At 37.0% G+C, this 24,819-nt stretch overlaps 1 protein-coding gene across 1 annotated transcript in view; it reads right to left on the bottom strand.

The window, feature by feature from the left end:
* ADCY1 (adenylate cyclase 1) overlaps window positions 1-24,819 on the bottom strand; it is a 316,417-nt gene that overhangs the window by 26,727 nt on the left and 264,871 nt on the right. The window contains exons 9-13 of the mRNA XM_009638467.2: window positions 20,421-20,579; window positions 18,853-18,994; window positions 6,322-6,477; window positions 2,535-2,729; window positions 987-1,084 (exon numbers count right to left, since the gene is read on the bottom strand). Of these exons, the coding sequence (XP_009636762.1) occupies window positions 987-1,084; window positions 2,535-2,729; window positions 6,322-6,477; window positions 18,853-18,994; window positions 20,421-20,579 (750 nt within the window). The remainder of the gene's footprint in view (window positions 1-986; window positions 1,085-2,534; window positions 2,730-6,321; window positions 6,478-18,852; window positions 18,995-20,420; window positions 20,580-24,819) is intronic.

Raw genomic sequence — 24,819 nt, 5'->3', positions numbered from 1 at the left:
TCAAACACCATTATTGTCACTTCTCCCATTACAGTAACAGATTACAAGATCTTGGCTTTTGTGTTCTCTTGTCATAACTACTTTGGCACTCTAAAGAGCAACTTAAAGCTCCAAGTTCTGTGGAGAGGGGAAATTTTCCAACACTTCCAAAGTTTTAGTCTAGTCTAGCTCATGGTTGCATCTGTGTCACAGCAGGGAAGAGCCCAACAAGACTAGTGATTTGGTTGTATGAAGCCACCACCAACAGACTCTGGAAGAGAGAACTTAAAACCATTCAGGGGTGGCTTTTCTAACTAACTCAGTGATGAACCAGTGTATCTTCGTGGCCTTCAGTGGTCATGTTCTGCTGGAGATTGTATGTCAGATCAGAGCTTAAACTGAATCTCTGTCCAGATGCTGTTTAAGTGACAGTACTTTTTGGAAAGATTATCAACTACCATACCATATGATTCCTAGAAATTCATGCTAGTTTCAACTACGCTAACACTCTTTGTCTCTCCTTGTTCTAAATTGCCATGTACTGCAGCTGGGCTTTACTTCAGAAGCAGGCAGTTCCAGCTAAGCTCTGTATAGTTTTATCTTTGTTACTATCAATACTTGAAGTAACTCATCCAAAGCCAGCACAAATACTGGAAAAGCTTTAGTAAGAAAGCTTTAGAAAAGCTGCAGCAACACCTTTGTTTGTAGTGCAGAAATGCTTTAAATAAGTTTATCAGATTTCAGTGTTTTTTTCTTCTAAGTGCATCCTTCTATCAAAAAAAAAAAAAAAGAGACAACAGGGAATAAATTGTTTTAAATAAGACAGCAAAATGTGGCTCCTTTGGACAAATGGAAGAGATAGCAGTTAGACTGAGAGTATACCAAGACAGAATCTCCTGTTTGAGGAGATGGCTGCTAATTCCCATTCCAAAGACATTAATGTTTTAACCTGTGCATGCCTGAAGATGTTCCACTTTGAATTATAATGACAAAAGACAGAAACTTACTGTGGTATTATTAGAAGGTAGACAAGGCCAAATAAGGCAGCTAGAATTAGTGAGAGAACTACAGCACTGGTGAAGTACTCATCCTGAAGCTGGTGGTACTGTTAAACAAGGGAAGAAATGAAGACAGTGAGCATTTTATACACATCCAGCTATCCATGCTTGTCCATGCTTCATAAGAAAGAACTATAACCTAAAATAAAGCAAATCCCTACCTGTTTTACAAACATACAAATAATCATTGCTTAATTCACACCAAAAAATGATGAGGCAAGTCTACACAAAATTTTCCTTGACAGCCTTCTGTTTTGACTGCTCCTGTTGGCTTAGCTCTTTAGTTCTCACCCTGTAACTAGTCAAATCTGGGTTAGGCTCAGACATAAGTTTATCTTTCACAGCAAAAAGGATTCAGCCATTTTGAAACAGGAGGTGGCACTCCCTCCTCTCCACTTATTTGTCACAAAAAAAGGCCAAAACCCCCTTGGTGCTGCCTTCAAGGGGTCCTGTCACCTCAACTGCTCAGGATAGGACACTCATGGGTAGGCTGGATGCAGCTGCTAATGAGAGACACGGCCTCAGTTTTGAACAGTTACCATCCCTGATTCCATTAAGCCGCAGTCCTTACAACAGAACACTCTTCAGGGCTGGAAACGCATGAGTGGTTTCTCAGAAAGATCCAAATTTCAATCTCATTCACAACAAAAGACTTTCTTATTTTGAAATAAAACAATTACAATTAAATAATAAATCACTTGGAAAATTTCAAGCAAAGTTAACACTCAAGACCTTAAAAAAATTGAGTCCAATGTGACACACAGCCTTCTGACTCACAATAGCAGTGACATGAAATCTTAGTCTATGAAGAGACTTACAGCGGAAAAATAAATGCTACTGCCAATTTAATCCAAAATCATGTAATTTTTTCTTTTTTAAACACATAAAGCAAAGGCTTCTATTTTTTTTTTTCAATTAAAACAATCCGTATTTACAAACAACACCCATACAAAGTAGGAACAAACAGCTCTACTTTGTTAGCTTATACGCATGCTTGTAAGTCTGGACCAAGTCCACTGCTTTCATCATAGTCACACTGGCATAACATTACAACCTTGCCCAGAGATTTTTTAATATTTTCTAGGATTGATGACATCAATACTTATCAGGCTACATATGCAGAGGGAAGCATCCTCCTATCATTAACACATCTCCAGAGCAGATGACTCAGTAGGCAGCCACATTACCACAAGACAGCATCAAACAGGTGATGCATGTTGGGCACTTCAGAGAAGCGAAACAAAGGCCAAAACACAAGATGCGTAACTTTATGGAGGAGTATCTTGTTGAGTAGAAAGTTACTGATTCTTTTTTATGTCCTCCAAGTGCTTCCATAGAAGGTGGAAATAATGTCTCCCTCTTAACTGAGAGACAGTCCAGAGGATTATTTAAAGATAGTGAGTAGAATTTAAATATTGTTTAAAAACAAAAAAAAACCCCAATGCTACTTGGACCATGGTCAGTGAAATCAGTAAAAATAATTTTAAAACTCCTTACTTTATTTTCACGCTCAATTTGCTTGTACTTCAGGGTAATGAAGTTCAAGTCAGCCATCTCAGACTCAGTTTGCCGGGCCTCTATCAAACGGCTGATGTATCTGTTTACTCGAGTTCCTGGAGTGTTGTATACAACATTGGTAGAAAAAGAGGAACGATTCCTGAGTTTTTCAGAGGCTGTCCTTAATGCTCTCCTCTGTAGAACAGATGAAGAAAGAAGCAAAGATTTTATTAACATTGAAATTTTTCATTGCTGTTCATATTATCTCAAGCTCACAACCAGGATGAGGAATTCATTAAGCAGAGCAACTGCAAAAGACAGAGATCTTATCTCCGTGTGATTGCCATCTTTAAAAAACTTAGCTGAAAACCTGATCTCATTAAAATCAATGAGCAAACCCCTACTGCATTCCAGGATTTCAATCCTCATGCGCAGAAGTTCTCTTCACATACTTCCCTGACACTTCTCTGCCACTGAGGAAATAATCAGTTTGATCCCAATCAGTGCAACTTTACATGGGAAAATAATTAGAATTTTTTTCTTGATGGAAGACATGGAGCTCTGGACAAGATAACCAGGCTCTTCATGATAAAAGACAAGTCCTACTGTCCAAGACTGTCTACGTAACAATATATATTTTGAAAAAGATAATTTTCCTTAACCTCTTGCACAATGACTATATGTGACTTTAACTCACCCAAGTGGCTCTCTTGCTAAGACGTCTTGGGTATGCCTTAAGTGCACTTGGAGATCCAGCTGGAGCAGCCCAATAAATTATCAGAACTAACCTGTGCCTCACTGGGGTTAATTCCTCCATGGCTGAGATTGCACAACTGACAAGATGATCACTCGTAGTCCTTTTCAGTGCAAAAGGTTTATACAGAGCACGTATGGGATTTTAGACAATCTGTCTCACTTTTCACAGAGAGCACTCAGAAGACGGTAAGCAGCATCTCAGCCACACCAGTGGTATCCTGCAGTTGAAGGCACTGTAACTGAAACCATTATGGCTAGATCTGCACTAGTATGACTGCCTATGCCTCAGCACACTGAAAGGATCAGGGCCTTCAAACAACACTCTTGTAGATGCAGTATTTTTTAAACACAGAGTGGAAAAGGTGTAGACCAATCTTGTAAAAGAGAAAACAGTCACCTAATGGTTAGCACATTGAGCAGGAACAAAAAGACGCCAATTGAATATCCTTTTTGCCTCAGAAGGGGTCATGCCTTACTTCCCAGAAGAGTTTTGACAACCTAGCTCAGGCAAGTTGTACTGTTTTTATACAGTTAAAGGAATACTTTTTTATCTAACATCTGCAGAGTTCAGGAAGACAATTCAAAACATTATGAAATGACAAGTCTGCTCAGGGATAAGGACAACATTGGCTCAGGATATAAACAGTAGACTCTGTCAGCAAGCTGTTACAAAAGCACAGAAAATTTCTCTCTTCAGAGCATTCAGTACTTAATAGCCCACTCTTTAAAGGCTATACTACAAAATATTCTTTTAAGCCAGATGGCAAATGAGGTGGTGATCTCTATTTAAGTAATTCTGCAGAAATGGCAGTTTCCTGTCTTATTCCATAAGAAGTAATTCTCAGGAGATCCTCCCATGAGACCCTCATCAGTGAACAAAGAGTGGACTAAAGCAGTTCTTTAGCTTACATAGTTTATGTTATATGTATATCACACCTGAATACTTATGAACAGTGGGAAGGGTTAACTGATGACTGATACCTTAGTTTTCTGCTTGTAAAGAAGAATGGACCATAGCAAAGGTATAGTGACTTTCCAAGTCCTGTTTTGCTGGCTTTGTATGTAAAGAGCAGGTTACGGCAGCATTAAATAATTAAGAGGCTACTTGAAACATTCTTCTTCAAACTATCAGGTCCCATTACTTGTTGCAAGAACTAATTGTTTCAACATGAAAAATAATCTGGTGGACATACATAGATTAGAGCTTTCAAATCCAATCTTCTGGGTTCTGTTAGCTGTAACAGAAATCTTAAATTGCCAGCCAAAAAACTATTCTAAATGTTTCTAAACAGAGATAAAGTTGTTCTCTTGCAGAAGTCATTTGTCCCACAGGTTTGTAGGCAAACTGAGTGCTTTCAGGAATATTGTCAGGAATATACAATTTTGCTCTTCATAAAGATAAACAACAATTAGTTAGTATATGTATTGCTTCAGGTGCAGCAGAAAGTATATCTTTGGGGATTTTTTATAACTCAAATTTAAGCCTATAGCATAATAAGGGTGAGCAAACCAGCATTTATAAAAAAGAAGAAAAAGAAAATGCTACTTTGCTTTAAAATCTGAAAAGAGGGTAGATAATGGGAGTTAAAGTTACTCTGCTTAATCAAAATAGCTTACTATTTTCATTTTAATTATTTTCACTAGGTGTCTTATTTTTATCTCTATAATTTCACACAGTAGACTTACATTATGCCTTATATGTGACCAAGATCCAGTATTTATATTTCTCAGAAATTAAATAAATAAATACATGCTACAGCACTGTGCTGGCTTCAAAGCCTTTATGGCCATAGCTTGTTTTACATGATTTGAGGACTGATATCTCTGAATAAACACCGTATTGCAACACAGTGTATTTATATTAAAATCATATATCATGCTCCACAATAAATGTTATGTATTAGCTACAAAAGCTCAGAACAACTGGTTCAGTTAAAGATAGAATTGTAGAACTTCACTGCAAATGTTCTGACATTAGAAATTTTTTATCACATCCCTAGCAAACCTGTATTGGGATTTTCTGCATGTACCAGCATATCTATACATATATACACAAAAACCACATTGTAAAGTATTGCATATGTTTCAAAGAATGTGTGGGTTACTTTTTTTAAAATACTCAAAGAATAGCAGTAACTCACAATTGGAAGGCCTTGTACATGGCCAATTTCAAAATCAAATCTGGAGTTTCTGGAAGACTTCACTGAAACCGTGTTTTAAGGGAAATGATGGACTTTTCTCCCCTTTTCCCACAGAAGAAACCCAAGGACATGTAAATCCAAAATATAAAAGTTAGAATGCTTACTGAAAGTAAGATTTAGACTGAATCACCAATAAATTTACATTATTTAAAAAAAGAAAAAGGTGGAGCAATCATTCAAGATGAATTACTGATTCCAAGGCACACATGCCCTGCTTTGGAGCACTGGTAGAGAGACCTATGTAATATTGCCACCTGCTGGCAAAGAAAATGGAATGAGTAACTCTTCAAAAGTTTTTTCTCCAAACATTTCTGGGTAGATCCACGTATAGAAAAGGAAGTAAACCAGGCTACTATTATGTAAAGCAATTTTGAGTTACGGTATCATAAGCCATTCAAGAAAGTGGTATTAGGGACTTCTGTATTTAGGATTTGTATTAGGGGCTAAGAGATTTTTTGGCTAATCAGTTGCCTTTCACTTTTTAGAGAACCATCTACAGATACAAAATTATTCTGTTATTATTTCAGACTGTGATGGACTTGTGATGCAAAAGAACAGCTGTTGGTAACTGCAGAAAAAGACTCAAACTCTAATCCCTGTGAAGGAAGACTTTAATAGAAGCCACCTAGGCCACCTGTGCTGGCTTGTTCAAGAGGAGCTCCAAATTTGAGGCCTGTTATAATTAAGTTTTGTCTTTACTGTGAGAAGGCTGTGGGCATTAGACAGGTCTAGCTCCAGCAGGAACACCAGAAACTCCTCTATCAGTGGTCAGATCACCCCATATGCTCTCAGAGCAGGTCTGCTCGATGCTCAAAGAGCCCATGGATTACCTTATCATCATCCTCACATGTCATGACATTGGAGAAAGGGATCTCTGCTTTGAACATCTTACGACAGTGCATGAGCTGAACAAGCAGGTAGCAGACTGTCTTGAACTTCATTCTTTTGGCAGGCTTTATGTCTGAGAGAATCAGTCCAGGAAATATCTGTTGGTCAGAAAAATAATATTTATAACTGTGTCATTACATTCCCATGCAGACATTTACACCATCTAGTGGTCAGAGTAAAGCAATATTCTAATCAATAAGAAATGCATTTTGATAAAAATCATATAGTAGTAGATTAAGATTACTTTTTTTTTAATCTGAGATATGAAGAATCTATTGAACAGACAGCATTTAACCACATACTTAACATTTTGTGAACTGTTTTCTACATAGAAATGTAGACTATAAAAACAGTGTATGCATGACAAACTTGTAAAAGAGGCAATATTTGTATTTCTTTAACCTTAAAATAAATTCTGGAAAAACACAGGGAAAAACAAGGAGGAAATGAGCATTTTTATTAATTGATGTTAAAAAATATTATTTCGTTCTTTTTGTTATTTGCTCATTTTGTTACTTCAGCCACTGGTAAGCCCATTAAAATCAGAAAAGGATAGATTTTGCTTTAAAGATACACTTATATACATAAAAGCCCTAAAAGGAGGCTGTGAGGCACTGAGGTTACATCTTACATCTTATTTCTTCAAAGCAAGAAGTGTTATACCACAGAGAAATATACTCAAAGGGTTGGGTATAATCTATTCCTTTTACCACGGAGCTCCCAGTTCAGCAAGGACAAATATTTTCTTCGTTAACTCTTAAGCATGTATTTAACTCTTGCTGACTTGTAGTAAACCCCTAGCTTCAGATGCTTTCACAGATCAGAATAATAGTGGTCCTTTATTCTACCGTCAGTATTTATGCCAATCTTATTCATGCCTCTGGTATGTGGAATCTGTAAAGCAGTGTTCATGGGAAATGTGGAAGGACTGCCACCACAGTATGGAAATTTAAGCCCGTAAAATTATTCTTTTCTGGAACAGCAAAATAAAGAAGCACAGAGGATTTGGTCCCAAGTGTTCCTAGGTACAAAAGACAGAGCAAATCACACTCCAAAAACTTTATTCAAATGCTCTAAAACCCACAAATGGCACTGAGGATTTGCTGTCCAGTCTTCACAATTCTATGATTTACTAGAGCAGTTTAAATCATTACTTCAGCGATCAAGGAATGAAGAAGGAAGTAAACTGGAAGCATTTATTTAATGCATGTTTTCATGGATACCTAAATTTAGAGGGACAGGGCAAATGACACTGCTTATATTCTGAATGGTATCTCAGGTATTGGTTTGCTATGCTGTTTAATGTGTACAGCTATGCACTTGCATTTTCTGGAGAATCAAGGGTATATCCTATTGATCTACCAATACTCTGTTTAGTCAGTTACACTGTAGCTATGAAACACAAAAAATTATTTGTGTATAAATAGTTGCACATTTTTATTAGCAGATGGCTATGTTACAAACATGTGACATTTGAAATGTGGAAAGGTGCCTAGGTATGCACATGTGCTTTATTGTGCACTGAAAAACTGGCTGAAGCCAGCTAACATCACCAGCATGGTACTGCATGGTCAACAGCTGGAATCTAAAAAGATACTAGGGTCTCCTGTGTGTAATCACTTGCATAAGTGATTGCTCAGCAAAAGTCTCCGTGAAGAGATTCCCAATATGAACCCTTTCTTTTGTGGGCTTTCTGGCAGAAGACTTACCACTGTATTGCAATAACTGCATAGAAGACACTGTACAACTATACTCACATACTAATCATCCTTTAGGTATTCCTAAGGACACCAAGTAGGTAGTTGTTAGGTTTGAGTATGGCAGATATGATCATGTTTTGAGCTACAATTCTCAACAGCTAAAACATACTTTTTGGACAGGTACTCCACTTATAAATTTTCCTAATTTAGCCACAATTCCTCCAGAAGTACTATAAATTTTACTCAGTCTCCCTATCAACATTTTGATACAACAAAAATGAGCAACTTTCTTAAAAGTCCCTCCAGTTTTGCATTTTTCTTCATTTTTTTTAAGACAGATAAAAAGGGAATACACAGAAATTTACATGCAGACCATACCTCAAGAGATCATTAGCTCTTTCTTTGCTCAAACCTTTCACTGTAGACATTGCATTAACTAAGTCAACAACTTCGGGTTTAGGTCTTCATTAGATTGGCTGGAAACGACGGTCTTAAATAAGTGCAGAGCTACAGAAGCTGCCTGACAGCCTTCATTATGGAAATTCCACACTAAAGGTGCAATAGTGGCAAAAAATAGGTAGAACATCTTACTAGCAAAAGATTCAAGAAGGCGTGACTGAGAAAAGTGAGCACATGGGCATGAGTATATCCTCCTGTAAGGATTTGAGGTCCCGTGAAAAGAGAATTTAGACTTTCCTCAATGTAAACTTCTTGTAATAGGTGTGTTTCCGAGAACAACCTGCAAGTTGAAAATCTGAAATGGATACAGTTTGGCTCTGGCAGTGTGGCTGGGCTGCCAAAATTACTTTTCCTCAAATATTTTCTTGCAGTTTCTTGACTATATCTTCAAAGACGTAGGTAAAACATTTTTAGCTCATACCATTGGCTGCTCTTTTCTTTTATAAATCTTATTGACAGATAATATATCAATAGTATACACCCTTTGTATGTTGAAAATATGGGGGGTTTCCAGTTGTCTTGGAGTCAAATAGAAGTTTTTCAACTCAGGTCATTGGAAAAAATGGACTAGTATGTCTACTTCTGGGCTCCCCAGTACAAGAAAAACAGTGACAAACTGGAGTGAGTTCAGCAAAGATTCACCAAAACAGGGTTCTAAAGCATACAACGTATGAAAAGAACCCGAGGGAATTCAGTTTATTTGGCTGGAAGAAGAGAAGGCTAAGGAGGGATCTAATTGCTGTCTTCAGCCATCTAAGTAGTAGTTGGAGAGATGACAGAGCCAGACTCATCCAAAAATGCTCAGAAAAAACACAAGAGGCAATGAACATAGGCTGGACCAAGGGAAATTCCTATTCGATACAAAGAACAGAAGTTTTAATCGTGATGATGATCATGTGCTGGAGCACGTTGCCCAGAGAGGCTGCCAAATCTCCAGCAAGTAAAACACCCAGCACTCATTCAGATGAGTTGCCCTGAGCACCCTGCAATTTCAAAAGTGGATCTAACTGTGAAGCTGGCCCTACTTTGAGGAGGGAGGCTGACCACATGACCTCCAAAGGCCCCTTCCAAATTCAGCTATTGTGTGATCCTATGAAAATGTGTGGAACACATACAGCTACTGTTCTTCATGGCTGACCAAGAACCTGAACACTCAAAGGACATTGCAATACACACAAGTAGGGCACACTGGCAGTTCTCAGGTAATGTATAATTTTATATATATCTTTTTCCTTTTTTTTTTTTTTTTTAAATCTAGTTGCAGGACATAATAGATTCTGTTCTGGGACTGAGGATTTTCAATTCTACTATTATATATACACAATATCAAAAATACAAACAAAGGAATTATCTCCCACTTTCATATCACAAGTCATGTCCCTTTTTTTATTATTACTTTTACAGCAGAACAACACTTTTGACACAGTGAACCTCTGAGTGGAATATTTAAGTAATCTCACGTTCTGCTGTAAGCCTCTGATAAAGGCAAGAAATGCAGTACACTCTGTTAAAACAGACTTAAAAACAAACCCAAACCAAAACAAAAAATCCCAACCCCAATGTCTTTCACTCTTCCTTTTCTCTGAACTTGCTCCAGGCTGGCATACAGGAAAGCTGGACTGCAGCATTCTCATTCCAGCTCATTTTGTCAATGCATTTTACTTTCACACTTCTTTTTGACCCTGGGGATCATCTCTTATTCTGTTCACTGTTCATTTGCTTCATAATTTTAAAGGAAAAGTTGGTTGTTTGCTGCAACACAGCTGGCAAATGAGTTTAAGAGCTGGGATTTTCTAACAGAGCACTCTGTCAGCAGCCAGACTATCTACAGCTTTGTGAGTGTCTTTAAGTATGCATAAAACAAACAAGTGCTGATTAAAATTCTGGGAAAACACCCCAGTGTTTGAATCTCATGTAATACTGTGGTAAGGGATTCACTGGTGCTTATCTGGGATTCTCAGAAACAGCAGCAGACTGTTGTTCCCCTGACTATATTCAACCATAGTGCTTAAAATGGCATGGGTAAGAGGATCCTAATAACATTCAAAACACATTTACAGAAACCATAAATGCTGTAGCACTATGTCTGTCTGTGTTTTCTATTTTCAGGCACACAGGACCATGCCTCTTGGTAGTAGTGTTTGCTCCATTACTATCTGCAAGCCATTTTGTCCTGAGATAGGTGAGCAAATCTTATTTAGTATTTTTTCTTCTTTCAGTTAAAATCATCAGACATTTGCTTTTCCATCCTTTTCTACTGACCTTATGACACATTTTGCTTATCACACCTCAGCTGTCCATCAGGAAAGTATATTAGTGATTTTTACCAGTAAATAATGCAGCTTCTATAAGACAAACTCTTAAGATTCAGAATGGCGTGTCCACTTTCTCGACACAGATGTAGAAAAAGCTTTAGCAGCTGTGAAGACTAAAACAATCTTTAGGAGATCAATAATGAGGGAATCTTATACCAGTGCCCTATGTTTCTCCCTTCTACAGATTCCAGATTTCTGGAGGAAGAAAAAGAAGAGAGAAGAATTATGTTAGAGCACATAACTAATTCCATCATCAGTGACAGCCCAACTGTGGGCTGTCACATCGGCGATTATGCACTAGCAGCTTCACAGCAACTTCAGAAACAATCCTGCAGATGTAAAGCAACACACTCTGCAACACAAGCATCTGTCTGTGTTTGCTGGGTGGTAACACAAGCAGTCTACTTCCAGTTTCGGGGTGCATACACTCCAAAAATTTGTGCGATGCAAAGCCTCAGGCACAGATTAGCCCCTGTCCGGATACAAGCTAGAGCTTCCATCAAAAGGCTGTGTGTCTATCTGTTAAATCTGATCTGCTAAGGCATATCTGAGGTGTTAAAACCTGAAATGCCCAAGTTATGCATTCAGATCTGTAGTTAAGTTGCTTGGTAGGAGCTGTCAGCCATTGAGAGCAAAGGCCACCCTGCACTCTCCTAGGCATGGCAGCAGTGGTAGCTGCAGGTAGTCATCAATTTGAAAGCAGAAATCATCAGTATGTCCCCAGCTATGGACTCAGATGCCTAACTTGAGGCATTTCAAATTAGAACAATTTTGTCAAATACATTTTTGCTTGCTATGCACTAGCAAATGAGAGTGTTTGAGTAGTTGGAAAAGTTTTTACATGCCTTGCATTAACTGTAAAGCTCTCTTCTTCTGTTACTACTTAAAGTTTAGGAGTCAGAGCTCTAGCACTCCATTAGGGCTGGTAAGCATATGGTCACTTAAGTAAAAATATCCTCAGAATGAATTAGTCCAGAAAGCTGGCAACTTACAATGACCATGAAACTTTTTGGAGACAAAAGTGGACTGGATATTTTTAGAAGAATCAGATGTAAAAAAATCCTAGGGAGCTGCTAGCCATATGAATGGATTTATTGGGCCATAAGTGCTCTGTGGAAAACACAAATTTTAGATGTTTGCAAAAAAAAAAAAGAAGAATCTGAGAACAGAGTGGCATGTTCACATAGACCTAATCAGAGTGATTAAATCAAATTAACTTTGCAGAGAAGGAAATTTCCTACAAATATAGATGGAACTTCAATTTGAATGGAAATAATAAGTTAAAAAGAATTAAGTGCAGTAATTTTAGACCTATTGTTTCACTCTGCTTACTTTTTTCCTTCTGTAGTCTTCTTTGTCTTTTGTTATTGTCCACATGATGATGCCAAGATGACATCCAAGACAAAATCCAGCAACCTGCTATCAAAAATCCTACATGGATTATATGCATCAAATTGCTTCACTTAAAAAATTTAGATGAAAGTATTACTAAGACACGATAAAAAGCATCTGAAGAGTGTATATGAGCAGTTATACTTGTGAAACATGATAGTTGCTAACTGATTCACAGGTAAAAGTGATTCATGAATAAAGTCAAAAGGCAAGTACATGTAGTTACTTTGTATTTCATCTATTCAAAGCAAAAAACCCATCATGAATCTGTGTTTTGTCTGTGCTATAGTGCATGAAGTTTATTTCACGCTGGGGGAAAAAAAGTCAAATCAGCCACAGGAAAGACATAAGCAGAAAAAAAAGTTGGTTGGTGGTGGAAACATATGGAGCCTAGTAATTTATTTTAACATAGAAGGTAGAACATCTGCTTCATGCAACAAAGCTATGCTGATGAACGGTAAAGAAGGATGTTGCACTCCAAGTCAAAAAATACTGCCTTTTCAAGCAGCAGAGTGACAGAAAATTTATTTTCCTGTTACTCCTTGGTGACAGGACTGCAATGCAGGAGTTTAAAATCACATCTGTTTATGCTAGATGAAACAACAACATACGAAAGTGATGCAAAGGCCTTTGCCACTTTTCTTGCAGCTATTGTCATGCAAGTTATAACAAATCTCAGGTTGCTGAATTTCTGCCTATACGATCATGAGTCAAAGAATTTAACTGATCAAACTTTTGAGCTGTTAAATCCATCTGCAGTTCAGAATAAATTATGCCACGGGTACGTAGTATAGATAATTGCTCTAGATATTTCTGACATTTGCAAGAGTTTTTACATTTTAAATAGTATTTTCCAAAGGATGCTCCTGAGCTGTGTTTGCTTTTTGAGAGGATTTTTGAACATTCAGGCTTTCAACTGAGTTTTCCTGAAAAAATAAGACTGACAAAAGTGCTCCCCTCTTCCTCAGCTATTGCTTTAACTTCTCTTTTCAAGTAGACTGTTGGTATTTTGGTTTAGCTATAATTATTTTTTGGACAAAAATAAAACTGAAATTTTAGCTGTCTGAGTTGGAATGTTTAGGGCATGATTCAACACAGCAAACCAGGCAGGAGACAGAGTGCCATACCTCTAACCAGCACCTGCTTCCTTCCAGATGGATAACTAAACAAGGATTCAGAAAAAAAATGTTAGACCCTTTCACCTGGGATTTTCAGGATGGTCATAGCGTTACTCAAAGAGTTCAGATAATAGAGCAGGGCTGTCCAAGCTACAGAAAGGACTTTCTGAGACTGCCTGGCATGGCTTTGTATGAACATGGTAAGGTAGGGAAGAGAAATGTCAGCCTTTTCGGAGAAACAGCTAGGTTCCAAAGGGCGAGCAGATGTGGTACTCACTTTCATGGACTTTTCATGAATGTCCATCACTTTGTGCTATTCAAATAGTAGATGCAGATACCATGTGACTTACATTGCCACAAATAAAAGACAACTAATACCTTTGAATACACAACTAGTTGGTAAATAACTCACTAGTACATTAGTGGAAATTTTGCAGATGGTGATGAGCAACCTATTGGAAGCTAATTATTGATTATATTTGAGGTATGCTGTAAAATCCATGACACACTTATGAATATGTAGGAATCATTTATAAGTTGTATCTATAGTGTTTCCCTAGGATTTTTGCAATTTTTATGACCCCCTTTCCTGGACACAGCTTTATTGCTTCCTGTTAATGGTCTATAGCATTATTTGTCTTAGCCTTACCTCTGGAGCCGGCAAAGTTACTCAGTGAAGCAGGTTCCCTTAAGCTGGCAATGAGTAACAGTGATGGCAGGGCCACTTCTGTAAATGCAAAAACTAACACATTCTGAGAAATCTTGTCCCTCACAAAATCTTGGTAATTTCTGACCATTGCTTGTCTATCTGTGAAAGCACATTAAGAATTTAACTTAATCATCTATGTTGGGCTTCTTCTCAGCTGGTGAAACTAATGAGCCTTTTCAAAACTAGAGAGCTGCCATCAGAGAGTAATTTGCTGCAACAAATTCTGTAAGACCAAGTACAAAATACCTGGTTATCACCGAAGTTGTAGCCAAACCTTAGGAGGTGTTATACTGCAGGAGAATCTTACTTTCTAGAGCAACCAGTGGAGTGAAGTAGGCAATCCAGCTAAGCTCACTACCTCCATGCTGCTTCTGGGAGCCAGCTATGCCAGCTGTAAAACTGAGGCAAATATACTTCAACTAATGTCAGTGCTGACAATGAAAGAACAGAGAATTCTGATGAAAGCCAGATCCAATCTATTGAAATGACTTAAATTAAATTTTAAGCATACAGTTTGAAAGTCAGAACAGGATTAGTCAAGTAGATTACAGAGGAATCATTAATGGAGAAAGTTATTTAGCTGGGTTTAAGCAGAGTTATAAAGTTCTTCCAAGGGGCTCTGAGATTAACAGATCTGGCCTTGACTTATTTTTTTCCCCTGAAATAACATCCATTCACAGTAATATTTAAAATACTTCAGAAAGCTAGGACATTTTGAACCTAGGAGAATGTCCATGTGTCTAAAGCATAGAGAACTTGTGGATATTTAACATATTAGAAAGAGATCTGTTTTTCTAACCAGATCAGACCTTTTTTAGAAGTCAAAAATAATCATGTATGTGGTCAGACTTGTGGCTAGTTACATTAATCAAACTTTTAAAATCTTGTCTCAGTGCAATATTTTGGTCACATTACTGTAAGTTTTAGTATCAATATAAAACATCATGAAGACATAATTAAACTTTACTTAAAAGAAATGTGCTGGCATTTTCAGAACTAGAAACTTTGTCAGGGCATTCAAACTTTTTGTCTTATATTTAAAGAGCATATTTGCATGAGTTTTTAACTGTGATGGTCAGCAAAAAAAATTAATTTAATTTAAAAAATTCTGTATGTCTTTGGAAATCAGATTAATTATTTAAGTCTGTTTAAAAGCTGAATTTTATCCAGTCAAACATGCATAGTTATTGTGTAATAATAACAACAACAACAACAACAACAACAACAACAATAATAATAATAATAATAATAATAATAATAATAATAATCTAATTTAATCTCTATCAAAATCAAAACTGTAACAAAACAAAAAGAAAAGTATTCCTGCAGTGGCCACTCAGAAGTGCTCTCACAGATATTAGCTTATACAACAAACTAGCAATGAGATCAGATCACAAAAGTGTTGTTGTTAGCTGATTCAATAAAAGACTAAAAAAATTCAGAATACTTTCTTGTTCACGTTTCAAATATAACTGGTACATGAATGAGTCATCTTATACCTTTATTCTCATTCTTGGCTTGGGAAATATTTGTGATGAAAGATCTTCCTGTCAGACCAAATATGGAAGAATGCAGGGTATGTGTCTTCCAAATAAATAAATACAAATTTTAAAAAACCTAAGTGGGCCTATTTACCTTTCAGATTCAACAGATTCTTGGCCATCTGTTGCTCATAACATTGATTTTCATTCCTCTTGGCATCATACCTGCTAAAGTCAGTTCATATTAATGTCAGAGATGATTCATAAAGAATAAAAAATGTGCCCGCATTTCAGCTACTGAGGTTCCGGAGGAAGGAATACAATATTAAACCAGCAGATACCTGAATTCACCTGAAGAAACTCCATCTTGTCTGTTCTTCATGGGTAGCCTTCTGTTTCTATGTCTCTGAAGAGTTAAAGGCTGAATCAGGGTGGGAAGGGACAGCAGGTGTTTATTTTGAAGGTAAATATACTGTTATGTAGCTCGTGGTCCAATGATCAGTATGCAAGTATATGAAGACTGAGGACGGCTGTGACGTACTGTGACAAACAGCGAAGTGACATGCTGATTGATTGGTAAGCCCAGTGGAGAAGCCAGTCAATACCACTAAAATTCATGAAGTGCTTCCTTCTGCCCGTTTGGCTGACACACCATTGATGCATACCGGAGAGATAATGTCATTAGCCAAGCTGTACCGCAGCATCTGCCACTTCCACAAACCCATCAGTGACACCCATGGGTAAGATGGCATTTGCTTTATGTAGCTGTCGACAAACAGATCAGTTGTTTCTCAGCAGTCACCAGTAGTTTCTCAGCAATCTTGCAAAGACGAAGAAATGTGTGCTCACACAGTAGTAGGCTCTCATCCTTGCACATTAAACATGCATTGACCTGGCTTACTTTAATATGTGAATGTTAAGCTTCTGTTCCTCAATCACTGGTTTATGCAGCGGAGTTGACACAACAGTTTCTATTTTTAATAGCCATATATATCCCCTTTTCTCTCTACTTGTCTCTGTGCACCAACCTATCAACAATTTCCTGAAATTCAGCTATTTCTTTTCTCAATATGAAATGAAGCCTGATACTTAATAACATAGGAAATGAAATTATACATAATGCTGTAGGAGTGAAAACAGCAGAAAACCAAGACAAACAAATCTAGCAGCAATAAGCAACACACCTACCTTAATTAAACCCTCCCTTACATTTTCTTCTTTATTGGGATTGATTAATTTAGAAACTAATTCTTATTTCAAGAAAACGACCAGAAAAATCGCTCACTGACTGCCAAGACAGAATCTAGCCCACTGTTTTTCCACCTGTTTTCTTTCATACTACCTAAAACTAAATCTAATCATATATGCCAGCAGAATAACAAAATGTGAGATTGCATGATTTTCAAAGCAGACGAGAACACTCCATCTCTCTAATAACAAGACGCTTTAGAGGAAGTGCATAAAAAACCACCCTTGCATCAGCCTTTCCTGGATAAAACAACAGGAGTTTTCATTCCCAGAATCAAATTCCCCTGGTGACTGGACTCCCAAAATTTCCATAAAAAATTCCCCCAGTCATCAAATTCAGGCCAAGAAAGTGACCGTGGGCATGGAATTCAAGATTACTTGTTTTTCCCTGGTTGCGTTTTTGTCAAACACCTGTTGGCTAACACCCTCAAGCATGGAGCTTTGACATCACTTTAAACCTCGTCTGTATTGTTTTCAAACTTACTTTCAGAATTGGATATTATGATTTTCCCTCTAAAGGTCAAATCCCTGAATGAAACTTGTTTGGGAAGAGTGTCAGAAGATAAGGGTGCAAAAGGCTGTATCCTGAGTTGTCTGGCTGAGATAAAAAGCAATAAAATTCCTCTTGGCCTGTAAACATGTTATGGCAGATAACTTCTAAGATAAGCCTCATTTGATGTGGAAAAGGTTGGAACAAACTGAATGTGCTTAAATTATGATAATGGACTTTCAAGACTCCTATTGAAGTCACAAAACATTTTGTAGTAGAACTAAAGGCTGCCCTAAACTCAGTAACTGGTTGAGGAAGAAAGGGGTGACTGTAAATGAACCTGTTGGAAAATCCAAATCCTGAAAATCTGGTTAGAACGAGGAGTTACATCCATCTCCATCAGGGGTGGCTAAATTCTGAGCAACATCTAAGAAATTAAGTACCTGCTCAAATGAGCTAAAATCTTATCTTACCTTATTCTTTCCACACTTACCATTTTCTGTTCTCCACCAAAAAGAAGAAAAGAGCAGAAAATGTTATTGTCCCTCAACAGTACTGCTGACTTACTCCTCTTTCCCCAGTACATCTCCAGGGGTCTAACAAAAGGAATAAGCTGAAGGGAGAGGGGAGCTTAAGAATATTTGCAGGGAAGGTCAGCTAAGATAAGAAAGGGATGACCAAAATAATTGTGGGAGTCTGAAGTGGCAGAGCAAGCAAGGAAAACATTGGATTTGTCAGGAGCAGCTCAACGTAGCAGGCGAAAAAAGAAGCATGTATATATTGGACAGAGAATATATTATTTTTGCAATAATCTTAGAAAATTTACTCAGCTTCAGCATAAATATCTGATCTGTGGTACAGTGCCATATACATTTGAAAGCAGGATGGTTGACTACGTGGATAAAAGGGCTTGTGTTGTACAGCTTTTCCAGACTTCCAGGGGATGTTAGTTCAATTGCTGCTGAATTAATTTCACTAACTTTTCTGCTGTAGTCATGACATGCTTGTAAATACTGCTTTTTCTGTATCTATTCACTGGGGAATCCTCCAGGCCCAGTAAAGGAGCCACCAGTATCCCAAGTGGTTGTAGAAAGGGTTAGGAAAGCATAAGTAAAATGGCATGGGAATATGGGAATGAACGAGTAAAGAAAACTAGAAGAAAAATAGTCAAGCTGTGAGCATTAATGTTCTGAAACACCCCTTTGAAGGGAGGAGGAAAGAAAGAGTCAATTCAATTTTTGGAATAACATGTCATGTAATTTCTGATGGAATGATTACAGAATCAGAATAAAACAACAGTTTTCTTTTCTGGGGGTAAAGGGAAAAATTGTTTTATTTTTAAACTTCTAAAGTAAATTAATCATCTTCCCTATGTAATGTTCAAGTTTAGCTTTTTTAGTATTCCTGCCTCATTCAAACCCAAAAGATTTAATTTCAAGAGGGTTTAAAGAGCTTTTAGAAATCAGAAATACCAGTATTGCCTCTGCTTTCAGAAAAGCACAGAACAGTTGTTAAATTACGAAAACATATCACAGAATAAGACAGAATTTGTGGGGCTTACCTTCCTACGATGGGATGGCACAATAAAATATGTTTCAATGTTATGCTTCTTCAAGAAACTATTCCTTTCATGACCATATCCTGGTTCTACCTCATAGTCCCCATTTAGGCACTCTAAGGTGGTCTTTGTAATGTGAACTTTCCTGGAGAGAAAAATTGGACGTTGTTTTTTAAAGCAAAGATACATTATGAGCGAGTTGCTATTGAAATATGCTCCTGTGCAGAAGACCGTAAAGAGGTCAAATTATGTGCAAACCCCCATTTTTGATGGAAAAACATTGGGTTTCTTTGTCTTTTCAGCCAAACAGAAAATAAAAATATTTCTATTACGTGCATTTTCTACACTTGAGTAGAGTGAACAGAAAGATAACTGTTCACTGTCTAAACACTTGCAATTTGTTGATCTGTAGAAAGTTTGCACATCATCTTCCACATTGTGTGGCTTTCTTAAGTGTTTACCTCACTGTCTGCTTGGAAAAATGTCCTGCTGTTTGAAACCTGTGACTCCACATTCTGAATCTCTCCTGTGGATAAAGGAGAAACTTCTCTTTCTGTTCCCCTTCATGTCTCTGACTTGTTCCATTTACTGATTCTGGTTTGTAAGCAGCTTTCTAATTCACTTTGTTTTGGCACCACAGTCATCTTTGACACTATTTGTGAGTTTTCTTATCCTGAGAACTGTCTTCACATTTTCTTCCAAAAGACCTCTTACATTTGAATTGTCTTCACAGAAGATATCTGAAAAGCTATTACTGCTTTTCTGTATTAAACGTGTTCAGATTTTTTTTTCTCTGGAATGCCTTAAGGTAAGGAACATACAGAATACATGGCCAAAATTGTCTAAGGCAGACACAGGTAACAAACAGAAATTCACTCATCTTAACCACAAAAATGAAGAGGTTCCATTGTCCCCCTGTTCAACAAATCTCAATCTTGTAAAAGTCCAGCTGAGGATGGTAGGTCCCAATCCAAATGTGAGTTGCACACAGAAGCACACCAATGCACCTTTGCAAAAGCGCACTGTGTGCATTTTAACTGGGTCCAAGGAGTACTTAAAATTCCAGGATGTGCCTGATGGATTGGCTGCAGGTTTATGAGTTACCATATCATTTCCACACACCATCAATATTTGAGTGCATAAACAGGTATTTTTTTTCTACAGCACACTACTAGTGTTGGAAATCTTGCCATATAAAAGGAGTAAGGCACACACCCCCCCACCTGTGCAAGATGCAAGGACAAAAATTTCCTGGAATAACTAGAGGGTTTTACTTTTACAGCATGAAATGGTGAAAGTATAGCATTCCTACATTCCTAGCATTGCCTCATTCCTACTCTTTATATTTGGCAGCTTCCAATAAGGATTTAATTTGGAAATGTTTACTAACACAAATATCAAGATATTTTGGAGATTTCCACAGGATAAATCACATAATACATTGATTGCTCTTGCCAAACACAACCCTTCTTATTGATAGCAATTCCATTGCAAATGCCTCAAAGAAGGAAATAAATTCTTCACCCATACAGATTTCTGTTTCTTTGTCTATGGTTCTTTCTCAGACTTACCCAGGCAGTCCTCCAGCTTCCATTACATTAGCTAAAGTCACATCATTTGACCAGACATCATATTGCCATTTTCGGAGACCCAGGACCCCACAAAGCACCCTGCCTGTATGCAATCCAACTCTCATGTTGAGATCAACCTCTGTGGCTTCTGCAACAGATCTGAAATAGATAGCATCAGAATATTAGTCTTTAGACAATGCCACTGCTCTTAATTTTTTTTCCTCTCCTTCCCCCAAAGTTAACATATATACACATGACTGAATAGATAGGATCTTTTACAAATCTCAGATGATATATTCAGGTACTGTTCTTTTCCTTCACTAGTTTCAAAGCCGCAGCTGTAATTCCAAAGAAATAATTTTCTTCATCATATTTTAATTAGTGTTGAACAAAAATATCAGTATTTCTAAATTTCTTGACCCAATACATTGAAATCTAATTTTCCAGGTTTCAAGGAAATGCAAAAAAGGTTATGTTTTGTTAAATTTAATAAAAGTAAAAAAGAAAAAAAAGGGACAAAAAAGCAAGTGTAGTAAAAGACTGTCACAAAACTTCCCTAAGACTATAACTTTAGGTTTCATTTGCTGCTTTTGCAGCGTTTGCTATCGTGGTCCTACAGAAACCTAGATATTTTACTGGGAGATAAAACAAAGAACTTCCAGGCTTTAACTCAAATAACTCAGAGAGAGCCAGCTTAACTCCTGCACTTTCCTGTCTATCTTGCGTCTCACACATTGAAACCACAATGTGATTGTTAGAATCAAAAGATTTTTGGAACTATCTTATTCGACTTAATTTTAAGCCTAATAGGCAAACATATGTCAGTTCTGCCATTACTCCGGACTGCTTTCAACTCTGTTAAAACTGGCTACCTGGCTGCTTCTTTTTACCAAAAATCTCTGTTAATATTTCTCTTTACCCTAGCTATGGGTTTACTGGTTGGTGATGGTTTTTTCTCTCTAATTTTTTTTTACCCATCCCCTTCACTCATATAAAGATCATGCTTGATCCTATATGGGCTAAATTAACTTCATAAAGAAGGAATTTAATATTAAACATTAAGGAAAAGATCGGTCTTGTGAGTAAAATATAAACCTGAGTCACTTAAGACTTGCATTTAATTTCTCTCCTCTTTTACCACAGTTCATTGTGATGCAAAGTAAATTTATCCCATTTCAGTTTTCCACCTGTAATATCAAAACAATACTTTATTTTCCTTACTTCTTTTGTTTGCAGTGGCTTGATCTCAAGGTAATATAGTGCAAAACGTTTAATTTCTAGTTAAAATAATGTAAAATAATCTGGAAAAAGAGCAGAGTGTGGACCCCAACACTTCTTCTCTGTACAGCACAGAGGGTTAAAAATAACTTTTAAAAAAGTTACTCTCATTTATGTTGTCACACTTTAGATTTGTGATGTTCCCTAAATTCACTATTTAATTAAAATTTACTTGAATGAAAACCTACTCAGTTAAATACCAACATTTTTTTCCCCCAAGTGTCTCAGACTGTCAGTCTTCTTGGATGACACTTATTTAATATTTCATTATATTTTTCAACTGATATTCTAACCCTATCCAACTGCTAGGAAACTGTTGCAACTGCTAGTAATCAGAGTTGTGCTGCGCCTTTAGCTTTATGGTATGCTCAGCTAAGCATCATTTCCTATGGTGAAACTGAAAGGGCACAGACTTATCTTTAAATGCTCTTACACTTTCTGTGAGAAAAGATGTATGAAGAAGTACTACTTGAGAAGGGAAATAGATCAGTATTGACTCCCCTCTACAATGTTCTAATTGGTTCAATTACCCAATTACAGGACTACAGGACAAAGAAAATGATGAAACCAATAAATCAGTGCAAGAAGAGCAGATGAGGATTGATTATAAATGCTAATATTGTTCCAAAGTTCCTGCAAAAGTGGCACAGAAACCACCTTAGTCTTGCACCTGTAAATTAAATCTAATCTTCAGAGATTTTCATTGTGTAGCTGGGAAAGGATGAATCAATTAGCAAAGGCATTATTAAAAGCATTTGTAATTTTGGTGCTACAGTAAGGAAGGATTCTTCATTTCTGTGAATGCAGGACACGCTATAACTCGCACCCTGCACTGACTTGTGAACACTGAAAAGGAGCCTTGAAGCTAATAGCCTTACACATTACATGCAGAGATAACACTGTGCATAAATCTTTGCAGCTTTTTCTGTTAGAGACACCTGGCATTCCACATTTAAGTTGCAGTCCAGAAAGAGATAATATTGGTGAATAAATGAAACTGACTAATCAGTGTACTACTTGATTTTCATTAGGTTTTTATTTTAATTTTCCAGTGCATTTAACAGGAGAATAACTTAATCTGAGGCTCTGGCTATAATTTTCTCTTGATCTTCACTGACCATTAAATTTTTTAAAGTATCATCCAGCTACACTGGATTTGGCAGAGAGGTCCTTAGGAGGACTTTTCAACTATTTCAGGAGTTGTGACTGTATTTGTCTCTTGTATAGTTGTCCTTGTTTAAATACAATTAACAGAAAGGGCAGCATAGGTCAAGCTGTGGGATGAGTAGAGAATACCTGGTCTCAACTTAAGCAAGGAACTCTTCAGCCATGAAGTGCTGAAGTATATACCGTGTGAGTAACATGGAGATCTCTTCTGTCCCCATAGGCAATCTGGGCATACCACATTTTTCAGTCATATTTCATGCAACAACACAGCAACACAGAAAGGCTCATGCACAGCTTTCTGAAAGATTAAATGTTTCCTTGCCCTAGTTCTACTCACTGCAAGTCAGCTTTCCTTTATTCAGTATCCGTTCCTAGTCAAGCCTCAAAAATGGCTTCAAGGAGTCCTAAAAGGACTCAAGTGTTACAGGGCTTGCTGTGCACACTGTCTGCTTGTCAAAGCCTTGAGGAAATGAAAGGAGCTAATATTATAAGCCATCTAATGATAACGTAACCTTTGTATCTTCACCTGTGCATGTGTATTATGCCATTAACAGACTGACCTTACACCAAGACTATATACCCTGCAAGCCAAAGCCCTTCAGGATTACACCTTGCTTGCCTGTCTATGTTCTCCTGCATAACTAAGTACCTGTATAATTATCTTCATTGGCAAACCTACATCACCTGTGTGAGATTCTCTGTTTGCAAATTAATGATTTTTTTTTTCATTTAAAACAGTATATCAAGATAAATGAAGTGGAAAGACAGTGAAATCCATACATTGATAAAGACCACTCCAGACCTTTGACCTTGCTTCATCCCAACTGGCTTGAGAGAGAGGGGGAAATTTCATCTGCTTTTAGAAATTTGAATAGCATAATAAAAAGCAAACAATAAGAAATGAGCAGAGAGATACAACATGGCTGATCATACTCTTTGTCAGATAAGCTGGACTGTATAATGTACCAATGAACCATGAAGCAGAATCTAAAAACACTTTATGTTTTGAACAAAAGATTTCCACTAAGTAAAAAACCTAAATCAAGAATGCATTCCTCCATTTTCCCCAGAAACTGCAGTGTGTTTCAGGTGTGCATTGACCATTATTAAATATCAATAGGAGAAAAACCTTGTTAAAAGTTCATTAAACTTTTTAAATTTATCTTGAAGACCCGTGTGCCCTTTATGCAGTTAATTTCCATTAATATACCCCACCAAATATATAAAGAATAGGCTTCAAACATAAAATTGGAGCAGTACCACTATTATATTCCCAAAAAACATCAACATTTCTGCATTAAAATACCACAAAAGTGTTCAATGATGCATTTTAAATTCTAAATACATTTCTGAAAAAATATCAGCACTTCACAAACAAGCCATGAATAGGAAAAAGGAAAGAAGTTTCTCAAATAAATTACACATTGTAACTTATTTTCTCCTAGGTTCAGACATAATATACTCAAAAGTTTTCCAAATGTTAACACAAAAGTAGGCCCAGAAACAAATGGAAATTTAAAAATATTTTCTTTTTAAACTAGAAGTGTGCAGAGTTATAGAAGTGAATAATAAGGTAACCATCTACCCTGACAGCTCAAGTATCCTACCAAGCCTTTAAATTTTAGTTCTCTCCTGAGCTACAAATATTTCATGCGCTGCTACAAACCGTCAAAGTCATTTAGATCATCTGCAGAACAGCTCCAGACCTGTGCTGCATTTGAAGGGGAAAAAAAAAAAAAAGCTCTGCATCCCATTACTTATAAATTATTTAGGGTTTTTCTTTAGGTCCAAAAATATCTGCATAGAAATAGATGTTTCCCAGTTAAAGGGATAATACAAGATTTTTTGTTCAGTTTCATACCTTTGCTTTTTATGTATGCACAGTTCTAGGATAAGGGTGCCCTTTAATTTTGCACGTCTCCCTAAATATTTCTGTGTCCTTTCCATTTCACCA

Source organism: Egretta garzetta, unplaced genomic scaffold (assembly GCF_000687185.1).
Source record: "Egretta garzetta isolate BGI_Z169 unplaced genomic scaffold, ASM68718v1 scaffold155, whole genome shotgun sequence".
NCBI lineage: Eukaryota > Metazoa > Chordata > Aves > Pelecaniformes > Ardeidae > Egretta > Egretta garzetta.
Note: the sequence above shows the minus strand (reverse complement) of the source record. Positions and strands in the feature narration are given on the sequence as shown.